Raw genomic sequence first — 12313 nt, forward strand, 5'->3', positions numbered from 1 at the left:
GTGAGATCATGACCTGAGCTGAAGTTGGACTCTTAACCGACTGAGCCACCCAGGTGCCCTACTTACTGTTAACTTTAACACCATTTGCTTTATCATTACAAACTTGTACACTCACTCTCTATACACATACACACACACACAAATTATTTTTTATGAATAATTTGAAAATAAGTTCCACACCTCATGGTCTGCCTCTAAATACCTCAGTATATATGTCCTAAGAATGGGGATATTACCTTTTATAATCATGGCACGATTATCAATTTAAGTTAATTTAAAATTGGTAAGGCCCTAACTTTAAATGTTTTTTTAGGTCCTTTATTTTTGAAAGGTTTTTTTTTTTTTTTTTTTTTTTTTTTTTTTTTTTTTAAATCTGATCTCTATAGGGAAACAGACCTGGGGACGGACACTAACAAACATAGAGAAAATGCTATGGCATTATAAAAACTACTAAATGGGGCACCTGAGTGGCTCAGTTCGTTGAGTGACACAGACTTCGGCTCGGGTCATGATGTCGCGGTTTGTGAGTTCAAGCTCCATATACAGCTTGCTGCTGTCAGTGCAGAGCCCACTTTGGATCTTATGTCTGTCACTCTCTCTCTGCCCCTCCCCTGCTTGTGCACTCACAAAAATAAATAAAACATTTAACAAAAAGTCTTAAAACAACAACAACAACAACAACAACTAAGTTCTTAGGGTTGGGCTGGCCCGAGGTGTGTGTGACGGGTACTTGCTTTAATGCTTTACCATTGCCATCTTGAAATTCTTTATTTTTTTTTAAATTAAGTTTATTGGGGCGCCTGGGTGGCTCAGTTGGTTAAGCATCCGACTTCAACTCAGGTCACGATCTCGTGGTCCGTAAGTTCGAGCCCTGCGTCCGGCTCTGGGCTGATGGCTCGGAGCCTGGAGCCTGCTTCCGATTCTGTGTCTCCCTCTCTCTCTCTGCCCCTCCCCCGTTCATGCTCTGTCTCTCTCTGTTTCAAAAATAAATAAACGTTAAAAAAAAATAAGTTTATTTATTTATTTTGAGAGAGAGAGCGCACGAGCAGGGGAGGGGCAGAGAGAGAGAGAGAGAAGATCCCAAGCAGGATCTATACTGCTGGCGCATAGCCTGACACGGGACTTGAACTCACGAACTGTGAAGATCATGACCTGAGCTGAAACCAAGAGTCGGTGGCTTAACCAACTGAGCCACCCAGGTGCCCTGTTAAAATTCTTTATTTTTGAACAAAGGCCCATGTTTTCAGTTTGTACTGTACCCAGAGATTATGTAGCTGGTCCTGCTTAGAGGACTTTTATACTGGGCTAGGAACTTCTGAATCTGATACCGTAGGTACTGTTGTAGATACGGAAACTGAGGCTTAGGGGAATTTAAAATAATTTGGCTCAGGTTGCTGAGCTAGCTGGTGGGAACAAGATTTGAACTTGTGTCGTTTTGATTCCATATCTGATAGCTGTCACATAGTTTTCAACTACTCTGTGCCCCTAACTCTCGCCCCACTGTGCTTAATTTCTTTCGGTTTGGAACTCCCTTTCTCCTTTTCTCCTGAGGATCTCTACCTTCTTTTGGTACCATAGGCTGTTTCTCTCTCTCATCCTAGATCTCTGGGCTAGTGTGTTTACTAGAAGGCCATTTGGGAAACTTTAATAAGTTGATAATAATTTTTGTGTCAAGGGAACAGCCCATGAGTAGTTTCCATCTTCATCTTCTCTCAGATTTATAGAGAAAAGACTTCCTGTGGTCGTTCCCTCATTCAGCCTTAACATATACTCCTATCGCAGTAACTGGTTTTCTTCATGCTCCCCAGTTTTGGATTCCTTCCATCATCCTTTGGGGTCTGAGGTCCTGCTTTATTCCCAGAGTCTTCCTGGCAGTTGGACAGCTTTCTGGAATCTGAGCTTCTGTGTTCAGGTGGGTCTCCCTGCTCTCAGACCTCCTTGGTGCCCACAACTGGCCTGACGCACTGTAGGCCCCGGGAGTGCATCTGTAGACAGGAAATTTACTGTTCCTTTTTTCGGAGTTTATGTTGTAGTCCTCCCTGTGGCTATGTCCCACCTACATAGGATGGCTATTAGGCAGAAAAAAAAGATCAATAAGCCAGGATTGTTGTTGGGGGAAATAACAGAAGAAGAAAGAAAGGCTGAAGAAATGACATTACTTGACCCAGGGAAGAGAGACTGGAAAGGAATACGTGGGAAATGCACTGTTGAAGGTGTGGAGGATGACCATATTCTGTCTCATCAAGAAAGCAACAAAGGGGTCGACTTTTCAATTCTGTAGAGTAATTCAGGTTAGGAATTTAGACTGTTGTGATAATGTTTGCATTGTGACATATTGAAAATTGTTACCAGAGAAGTCAGTACAATCCTTTTCCTTGGTTTTCTTCCAGAAAGAGGGCCGGGGTCTCTCTGCCTCGGTCTTTTAAGGTCATCCTTGCCCTGAAGGTCATATTTTGTTGTTAAAATATCCTTCCCAGACACTATGGGATTAGAGTTTCAGAGGAGGGCATCTTCTTCCTGTCCTTTAGGGTGCTTATGGCCATTCAGTTCTCCCTGGAACCTGCTTCCTGTTCTCAAGAGCGTCTCTGGTCAGCTGCACAGAGGCAAAAACAGCTCTGAAGCAGGCTGGGGCTGGGGTCAGCTGGCTGTGCAGAATGAACCTTGCAGTTTTGTCCCTACTTAACCAGGCCTTGGCTTTGGGTGGCCTATGACACTTTCCAGAGATGTGGCTGCTGTCTGTTTGTCCTGAGCTGTTGGGACTACTGACTACATTCAGGGATATGAGTTGCTCTCCACTCTGTACTCAGAAGAGCTTTGCTTAGAGGGAGGTCATTTAATAATCTAGAATCTCCTTCTCCCCTTTCCCTCACTCCTTTCTCCTATGGTTATCTTTGTGTTTGCACTCCTCATGGGACCAAGCTGTATAGGTAGTGTTCTGGGGTTCAGTATTAACGGATAAGGGGGTTTGCATTATGATGACCACGTGTGCCTCCCATTTGAATGCACATATTATAATCCCTCTTTGACTGTAAGCCAAGCAATGCCTGGGCAGATAATATCATTTACTTTTTATTAAACTCAGAGATGTCAGATTAAGGCATGTAAAATGTCCTCTACTAAAATATCAGATAGGCACAAGCATGGTTATTATTTAAGCAAATGGTCCTGCTTTGGCTGGAGTGCTGGAGAGTACAAGTACCTCGGGTTAATTCTGGACTCTTACACTCCATCTGTCCAGTCTCTCCTCCCAAGGGGGGAGGTAAAGGGGCTTCTCTGTTCAATGATACACCTGTCTCCTGAGTGCTGTGGGGGAGTTTGAATGTGTCACTACTTAAGTTTTGAGAATTTAATTAAAGCTTCAGCCCCAAGAGAAGATACTTGTTTTAATATATGTCACTGTCAACAACTATTAGAGATTCCCATGTGCCTACCTATCTCTGGTTAATTCCCCTCTCTTGATGTTATAATTAACACTGATCAGAACTGATGGTAGATATCTAAACAATTGATGCTGACTTTATAAAGTCTAGGTACCTTTATTTATATCTAGATATGAATTCATGAAACTCAAATGTCAGTTGAGTTTTCACATTTTCCATGTCTCTACCAAAAGCATTTCAAGTGCCTTAAGTGTTCACTGGCTGCAAGCTCCTGGGTTTCTTACAGGGCCTGTGTACAAAAACTTGCTCGTGAGGTCTCAGTTATTTGTGGGTAGCTCAAACTGAAATCAAGCTCTGAGCCTACCAAGGATTTTATTTTGAATTATATTGACATCTTCATGAAACTGATAGTGATGTGCCTGTAAATTTTTATGCTAACCTATAAAATTTAAAGTGACATGATCAATAGTCATCTTTCAAAAAAATGAGAATGTTAATTTTAACGCCAAGAGTCTTGAGAGAGAGATCAATAAATCATCAAGGAAACATCATTTCAAAGAGGCAGTGGGGCCAAATGGTGGCTCATCTCTGTCCTGTGGAACATAGCAATATTAAATATGGGTGATACTTAGTTTGTTTTGGGATTCAGACGTTTAAAAATGTGTAGCAATTACTGCCCACTGATGCACATCAGGTATTTAATGAAGGAGAAATCCAAACTGGTTTATTTGACAAGCATGTGTGATCTATAGGACATGTTCCATATCATTAGAATACGTAGTTCTCTGTCTCCAGTGATGAATAAACAGCCATGGTAAGCCTGCTGCCTAAATAGAATCCTTGTTTCTGCCATTCTTAGCATAGTTTAACAGTCATTGGATAGAAACCTATGTTCCTCCAGATCTTCCTCGGCTCTCAGATGACATTTTTGTAGTGCACTGGGTTTACAGTTCTTGGTTATACTCTATTGTCTAGCAGTTATTTCTTGCTGGCAGTAATGTTAAGGGTGTATACATGATATGGAAGAACGCTGTGTTTGGATTAGAAAGTCCAGTTTCAGGTATTCCCTCCCACCCTGCTGTTACTTTTGTGATCTTGGGCAAGTCATGAAGAGTCTCTGAGGCTCAGCTTCCACATCTGTAAGGCAAGATGATCCTGGTGCCTCTCCCACTTCATATAGTTGTCAGGTTCACTGAGGCATCTGTTCCTTAAAGGGCTTTGTAAGGGATAGAATGGAAAGCACCACACAGGAGTGGCAAGGTTATCATGATTACCGCCACTGAGCGTTTAAGGACATTACATACCCCTTTGTGGAGCACCTTAACTTTTTCTTTGAAGATGAACTCATGGTAACATTCCGTTTTGTTCCATGGCACTTGGTGCAAAAGCTCTAGCAGTTTTCTGGGATAGTCCTGACGGGAGTTTCTGAGCTTCGTATAATAGTGATCTCCTTAAATGCATTGGTGATGAATAGGTCATGGGTGTGTGCTGTGCTGGTTTGAGTGGATATAGGAGCCGTACTCTTTTTAATCCATGTAACTTCAAATCTGCAACGACTGCAGCAGCTTTCCTTAGTTGAGTCCATTGTAAATATAAACCAAGAGCAGATTTCCAGTGCTATCCCATAGATTAATAGACCCTCAGGGGCAAAGGTCTCTACCCTTCAGTTAGCTGCTCTTCTTTGATGTCTGTGATTTGCATAGACCCACTAATTGGATGGCGCTGCCCCTACTTGAGAGCCAGGTATTGCCTAAGAGAGCTAGTAAGTACAGATGGTCTGGAGTGGTCAGGGGATTTTGTTGAAGGACTGGTGCCCAGTGTTCCCAGAATGACCTGAACCAGCTTGGGGTGAAGAGGGGAGGCTCGGGCAGAATAATGCCGCAGTGGAGGATCCCCCTGACTTACTGAAGCAAATGTGCTCGCTCATCCTGGTAGCATGGATCTCCCTGGAGCATCCATTTGGGGGTATCCTGAAATCTAGCTCTTTGAATTTGTATGCATGTGTAGGATTCTTGTTGGGGTTTCATCTGTTTGTGTAGTTATATGGGTGATTTTGCTACATTATATTGAGGATTTGGGGCTCCCTGTGTAGTTGAGCGCACAGTGAGATTTCATAAAAGGAATTAAGCTCTAATAGTTCCATGTGCTGCTGTACAAGGCTTTCAGATGAAAAAATAGATCGCAGGATCTCTGTACTGCCTTATGTGGTGAAGAGCATTGGTCCTGAATACAGGCTGTGGGGGATTCAGATCTCAGGTCTATGACTCATTTGCTGGGCCAGCTCAGGGAAGTGACTTGACTTCTCTCTGCCTCAGTTTCCACATCTGAAACTAGAGAAAGGATTATACTTAATTCACTTGTACAGGCATTGTAAGGATGAAATAAGGCATGTGCAATGCTAGGAGCAGTGTCTGAAATGTAGTCAGTGCTCCATAAATGTCAGTAATTCTCAAAGACATTTCTTCATTGTTTCAATACACCAGTGGGAAGGGGTTATTTCTTCCCTAGTTGAGTATTACTAAACTGGCTGTACTCTAAAAAATGTTTTGTTTCCTGAACAAAAGAAGTAAGTGCTAGTTCTAAAATATTAAAATATAGTTAAACTTCAGAAGAAAATAAAAATACCTAGAGATATCATTGTTAATCTTTTTCATATATTTTTCTAGTCCTCCATTCTGTGTTTATATACACGTTTTACATAATAAAAATCGTATATTTAGTTTGTATCTTTTTTCTTTTTTAAAAATTCTGTTTATCTTGAGAGAGAGAGAGTGTGTGTGAGTGTGAGCAGGGGAGGGGCAGAGGGGGAGAGAGAGAGAGAGAGAGAGAGAGAGAGAGAGAGAGAGAATTTTAAGCGTGCTCTGCACTGACAGCATGGAGCCTGACATAGGGCTGGAACTCCCGAACCATGAGACCATGACCTGAGCCAAAATCAAGAATTGGATGCCTAACCGACTGAGCCACCCAGGTGCCCCTCCTTTTTTCATATAGTATGTCAGACATTCTTCAGGTAATGCAATGTCTGGAACACTGTTAATGGCTAGATAGAATTCTAAAATATGAATGTATATTTTAGTAATCGTTCTCTTGCTGATAGGCATTTAGATTGACAGTTATTTTTATAACTAATACTAATGAAATATCCTTGTACATAGATTTTTATATTTCTCATAGCTTTATGATAGCTTTCTAGCAGTAATGATTATTGACTAAAATAAATATAAACATTTCTATGACTCTTGTTGCATATTGCCCCCTGACTTTGCAATAAGTTTGTTAAAATTTATACTCTTAAAAAATTTTTTTTTAACATTTCCTCATTTTTTGAGAGACAGAGAGCACAAGCAGGGGAGGGGCAGAGAGAGGGGGAGACACAGAATCCGAAGCAGGCTCGAGTCTCTGAGCTGTCAGCACAGAGCCCGACATGGGGCTCGAACCCATGAAACGCGAGATCATGACCTGAGCCGAAGTCAGACGCCCAACCGATTGAGCCACCCAGGCGCCCCAAAATATATGCTCTTAATTTACGGTTTATCAGCAGTGTGTGAAAGTTCCTGTGAAATCCACCCTTCACTAAGTTACCTAGGTGCTTTGAGAGTAAAGGACAGGTTCTGTGCAAGGATGTGGCTCGGTACCACCCAGAGGCTCTTTCACTGTGAAGTTACCACTGAGTTCCACTTGCTTTTGTACTACTTTGAATGCACATAAAACTTAAAAAACATAAAAAATTGCATGGCTAATTTGAAATGATGGTTTTCCAGATGATTTTACTTACTAAGCATCTCTGTGTTCCTAAACCAGAGGCCCTAACAGCTTCTGACAATGAGGAACATTCTCTAATTGGGAGAGTGAAGAATTCTGAACTTAGGCCTGAAATCTTTAGATGGTTTTCATCTGGCCTGAAACATGGAGCCGGTGGACAGGGCCTGACCTAGAGTTAGCTTGGGTTCGAATTCTGGTTCTAGCACAGCTGTATGATCTTGGGCATCTTGTCCAACTTGAATCTGTCTCCTTACCTAAATTTAAAATAAGAATACTAATAGATCTCCTTGCAGAATTTTCATGAAGATTAGAGAAGGTAATGTTTATGGTGTTTGGTAAATGGTAGCTTTTATAATAATGGCCTCACGAAGTGATGTGGCTCCCATGTTTGGTGTCAGTAGGCTTTCTAATTGGACTTGGGAGTCTTGAGGCAGAGAGATATGCCATGCTTTTGCCCTGAGTTGGTCTCAATTTGGAATTATGTGGCTGGTGAGATTGAGGTGTGTGTGGAGACAGTATAGTGTACAACCTCTTTAGCATGTGACTTATTTAAATAAAGTTATATCCACCCAGTGATTGGAGTGGCCATTCACTTAACTTCTGGATATTGCATACTTACTTGTCCAAGTACGGGGAGTTGGCTCTTGGCCTATACTAGCTCATTTACCCTTCAGAAATACCCTATGAGGTGGGTGCTACAGGCTCCACATGAGGATATTTTAGTCTCAGAGAGGCCCCCTCAGTTGGGTTGTCAGATTTAACAAATAAAAATATAGGAAATTTTGCATGGGACATACTTATACTAAAAAAATTTTTGTTGTTTATCCAAAATTTGAATTTAACTAGGTGTTCTGTTTTACCTGGCCACCCCACCCGTAACTCCGCAAGGTCATGAAAGCTGGGACTCAGATTTTCCTCCATCTGACTCTGAAGCCCATGCTGTAGCCTGTTACTCTGTGATGTTTCTATAAGAAATCTGAAGTAGAACTCAGGTGTGAAAGGTGAGGAAAATGTCATCAGATGGGGCTTAAAGTCGTTCACTCATTGTAAATTGAGAAGCTGAACTCGGAGACGCTTTTCTTTTTCACTTGATTGGTGGAAGAGAATTTCCTATTAGGTCTAATGATTAGAAATTGGAGACATCTAATGAGGTACCTATTTTGTATGCCAACTACTGTGCTGGAACTAATCTGGAAAATGCTCAGTCTTTTCAAATGAGAATTTCAGGTAAGAAGTTAAAAATTCTAAAGCTGTATGGTTGTTGGGTGACCCAGTCAAAGGAAGCATCACCACCCCTTAAAGCCTGTTGACCTCGACTTTATACATGACCTTCTGCTGGGAGAACTCTGGGGAGTGACTAGGGGGCAATGTGTTAGTCATCCAGTGTCTCTGCCAACCCTAGAATAGGTGTTTCAAAGGAGTCTTTCAAATGGGCTGCATAGAGAATTATTTGCTGCTGCTGAAGAATTGGATATTTAATAAGGTGTAGATATTTCTGAACTCTAAAAAATCCTTGAGTTTTCCTTGGTGGTCAAATGCATACTCATGGGCCATGCATGTTTTCTAAAAGCTCCCCCATCTGCTCTGTGGAGCTGCTGAGTGCTCACCATCCCATTCAGGATAAACCTGAGGCACTGCCCATCGCTGTGGTGGTGGGCTTCATGTTTGAGCCTTTCTAGGGAGGAGCCTGGGGAGCTTTGAGGGCTAGAGGGCCAGAAGCATGAAGAACCTATTGGGAGAAAACTCCCTATGGATGAGGAGGGGGAGCAGTTTGCCCCGTTCCTCTCTCCTGACCCTACCTTGTGTTAGCATCACAAGATTGTGGTGGGGAATCTTTGGAAGGGAAAGGGAAGGGAGATTTTTCCCAGCCTCCCTTGGGAGCACTTTGGCCTCCATCTCTTTCCTGGACGCAGTGAGAGATTGACCGAAAGATGCCTTTTGCTTTTCAGGTGGCTTTGGTTCTGATAAGTCACAGGAATTAGAAACCCATCACTTTGCACAAATTTTGTGTTATGGGAACACTATTGTCTTTTTGTATAAGATTATCTGGTAGTATTAAACGTTTGAATTTAACAGGAGTGGGAATTTCTGAGATACCTCAAATTTGGGGGTACCACTCTACTTTCAAAGTACTGGTTCATTAAGACTAACCAATGAACCCCACTGCATTTCTGTGTTGATGTAAAGGATTTCAAGACTAATAACCATAGTATGATACTAATCATCATAATATAAAATAATTGATTCTAAGCACTTTATGTGTATTACATTCCTGCAATAACATTTGAAATGGGAACTATTATTATGCCTATTGTGCAAATAAAGAAATCGAGGAGCAGACCATTTAAATAACTTGCCCATGGTCACACAGATGGTTGGTGGCAGAGTCAGGATTTGAACCCAGGCAGATAGGCTCATAGACTCTTAACTGCTATTTTGGGTAGGTGTATATGTCTCTCTCTCTCTCTCTCTCTCTGTGTATATCAGATGCAATCTTGCAAGAAGGATCTCCTAATTATATGTACTTGCACATACATCTTTGACATTCAGATTTCTCAGAGTGTTTAAGAGTAAACAGTGGGGTTTGCAAATTGGGTGAGGGGCAATTCAGTTGGGAAACAGGTGAATAGGAATGGAGTAGAGCTTGATGCCTCTGAGGAGACGGATGGGTTAGTGATCTGGGCTATGTGGTCCTAATGGGAGTGGAGTAGAGGGGTTGATGCTGGCATGTACAGAATGGGTGGTAATGGGAGTCTCAGGGGCACAGCTGAAGCTGGAGAGAAGAAAATGGCAAGGGGCCCTGATAGTAGAGAATTCTGGAGTAAGGGAGTTAATGGTCAGGATGGAGAGACCTAGTTAGAGCTTTTAAATGCAAGACTACAGTAAATTGCTTTGTGAAAGACCTGCCTGCCTGTTTTGTCTGTCTGTCTACCTATCTCTGTGAAGAAGTTGATTAAAACATACAAATAATTCTTATGTATATTTTAGGGAAAATTATACTTTAATAATATGCTTGTTCATTCACTAAAAACTGGCTTTCTCAGACCCATTCTTGCTACTTCCCTTACCCACAGGCATGTGATTTTTACCTGAGAAGTAGCCTTTACTGCCAAGTATTTTGAAACTGTCACCTCGTTCAATCTAAGTTGGAAACATTCCAGTCTTTTCTATAATCATTGCTACGTTTGTGTGTGGAATAAGGACAAAAATCAAGGAAAAGCTTCAATGCGGTCAATAATATGTGCTCACCCTGACTGGCACAAAAGTAGTGTACAGTGTAGAGGACCACAGATAGCTTATTTTTTAATGGCTTGTTTTTGCCTCCAATGGAGTGATGTTTGCTTCCGAGAGTGTGCGTGTCTGTGTGTGTGCTTCTGTGTGTTTCTCTGTGTGTGTGCATGTTCATTTTCTGCATTCAGCCTGCGTCACTACCATGGTAATCAGTGTTTCTCAATGGCCTCTGTAGGTGAGGAGGGTTTCTTTGATGGTTAAAGACCTACACTTCCCAGACATTAAATGTGCATAATGCCTGGAGGGTTTTAAGCCCTGCACTAAGCATGCATGTCTCATACCCAAAGTAGCCACAGCGCCTGCATTCCCACAATAGCGGCAGCCCTGAGCAGATGCTTCCAGTGTTCTTAGCTGGCTGTGCTTTTCAGTTTGGGACAAAGTTCTATAATCATATCTCATGGATTTATTTTCTCCACACTGTAAAGCCTGGATTGTGAAGATCTCCTCATGCCATAAAGGGCAGAATGAGCCAAGTTCCTGGGGCTGCTGAGGATTTCTTTGCCTTTTTTTTTTTTCTTTTTCTTTTTGGAGATGTGTATCAGAAAAAGGCTTTGCCTTTAGAGAGAAATTTTACTGCTCTTGCCAATAATGTATAACAATATTAAATTTAATGGCAGACCTTGAAGTGTATAAAAACTTGAGTCCAGAAAAAGGTAAGAGTCATACTACTAATTTTAAGGTAAGTGTAATAGTCCTAGTAAAAGATGGTAAATATTTCTTATTTTATCTTATGTTTAATTAAGTTTAAATATTTATTTGAACTCTTGACAACATATTTGAGGTATTCTATTTCGATATGAGATGAAAAGGTAAAGTATTTTTGATCAGGCGAAGTGTTTTTTTCTTGCCAATGTGTACTTTTTGTAACAGTAGAATTTGCATGCTGATGAATTGGGAGTACATTGTAATAAAGTGGTCAGTGACAAAATCATTTGTATTCTTAGGTTACAAGTCAAGGATATAGATGTGCTTAAAAATTTTATGTGCCTGACACTTAGGAATAGTGAGTTTTAATTTTAACATTCCAAGTCTTACTCAGTTTGAAAATGACTAAAGCTGTATTTTAACTTTTCACAATAATCTGGACAGAATCATTCCCAATTTGTATCAATTAAAGATGGTCATGGATAGTGAAAATAATTAGCTTTATAAAATGACATGGTATAAGTACTCAGCATAGATAAAATGGAGGCAGAATCCATGTATCATGTTCTTAGAGTCTGTCAGCTCCTGTAGCATGAGAGAAACATTTGAAAGTGTGAGTTAGGAGATCAGAAATTTAAAATAGATGGACACTGTTCTTGAATTATAAGAAATATTCCTGCCTGTTCAGACAGAATAAATGACATGTCAAGAAATGTCTTCTAAACTTGTCTTCAAACTGAAATTCGTCTGTCATTTCAGATTATTCATGTGTGTCTACTCAAATGTGACTTTATCATGCCAGTGCGCTGAGAGCCTGTCTTGAGATTGTTGCTAGTTCATGGTATCAACTTCAGTGTGTCATGTTCACAGTAACCAGCCTTGATGCTTCCTTTTTATTCAAAATATAGATCATGGATGAGATTTCTGAGCATGACCGAGTTTTCTAAGCCTTGGAAGGATCTTTTATATAGAAATAGGTTAGGGTTTGGGGATTTGGTTAACTCAACATGCAGTTTGTCAGAAGGATTTTCCATTTAGAGTTTTGTCTTAATATGTTTGGCAACTCTTTCGTATGCTGAATATAGGAGTAAGTTGAAATGCACAGCATACTGTCAAGTTTCTCTTGCTTTGCACATCAGGGAAGTAATGATGAAAATGACTTCCATTACTTTGACCATATAATGATCTTTAAGACTGAATTAAAGTTAAAATGAAACAGTATGGACATTTGCAAT

The 12313-nt window shown here is 40.9% G+C and overlaps 1 protein-coding gene across 8 annotated transcripts in view; it reads left to right on the top strand.

Annotated features, from left to right (window-relative positions):
• Nucleotides 1–12313, top strand: part of PLCH1 (phospholipase C eta 1) — a 217384-nt gene that overhangs the window by 50328 nt on the left and 154743 nt on the right. The window contains exon 1 of one of the 8 annotated variants that reach the window (XM_027061567.2): nt 1048–11086. The exons of the other annotated variants lie outside the window; for them this stretch is intronic. Within the exon in view, the coding sequence (XP_026917368.2) occupies nt 11044–11086 (43 nt within the window). The 5' untranslated portion in view covers nt 1048–11043. Of the gene's footprint in view, nt 1–1047; nt 11087–12313 lie in introns of those variants that run through there. 8 annotated transcript variants of the gene reach the window in all.

The sequence above is a fragment of the Acinonyx jubatus genome, chromosome C2 (assembly GCF_027475565.1).
Source record: "Acinonyx jubatus isolate Ajub_Pintada_27869175 chromosome C2, VMU_Ajub_asm_v1.0, whole genome shotgun sequence".
NCBI classification, from domain to species: Eukaryota; Metazoa; Chordata; class Mammalia; order Carnivora; family Felidae; genus Acinonyx; species Acinonyx jubatus.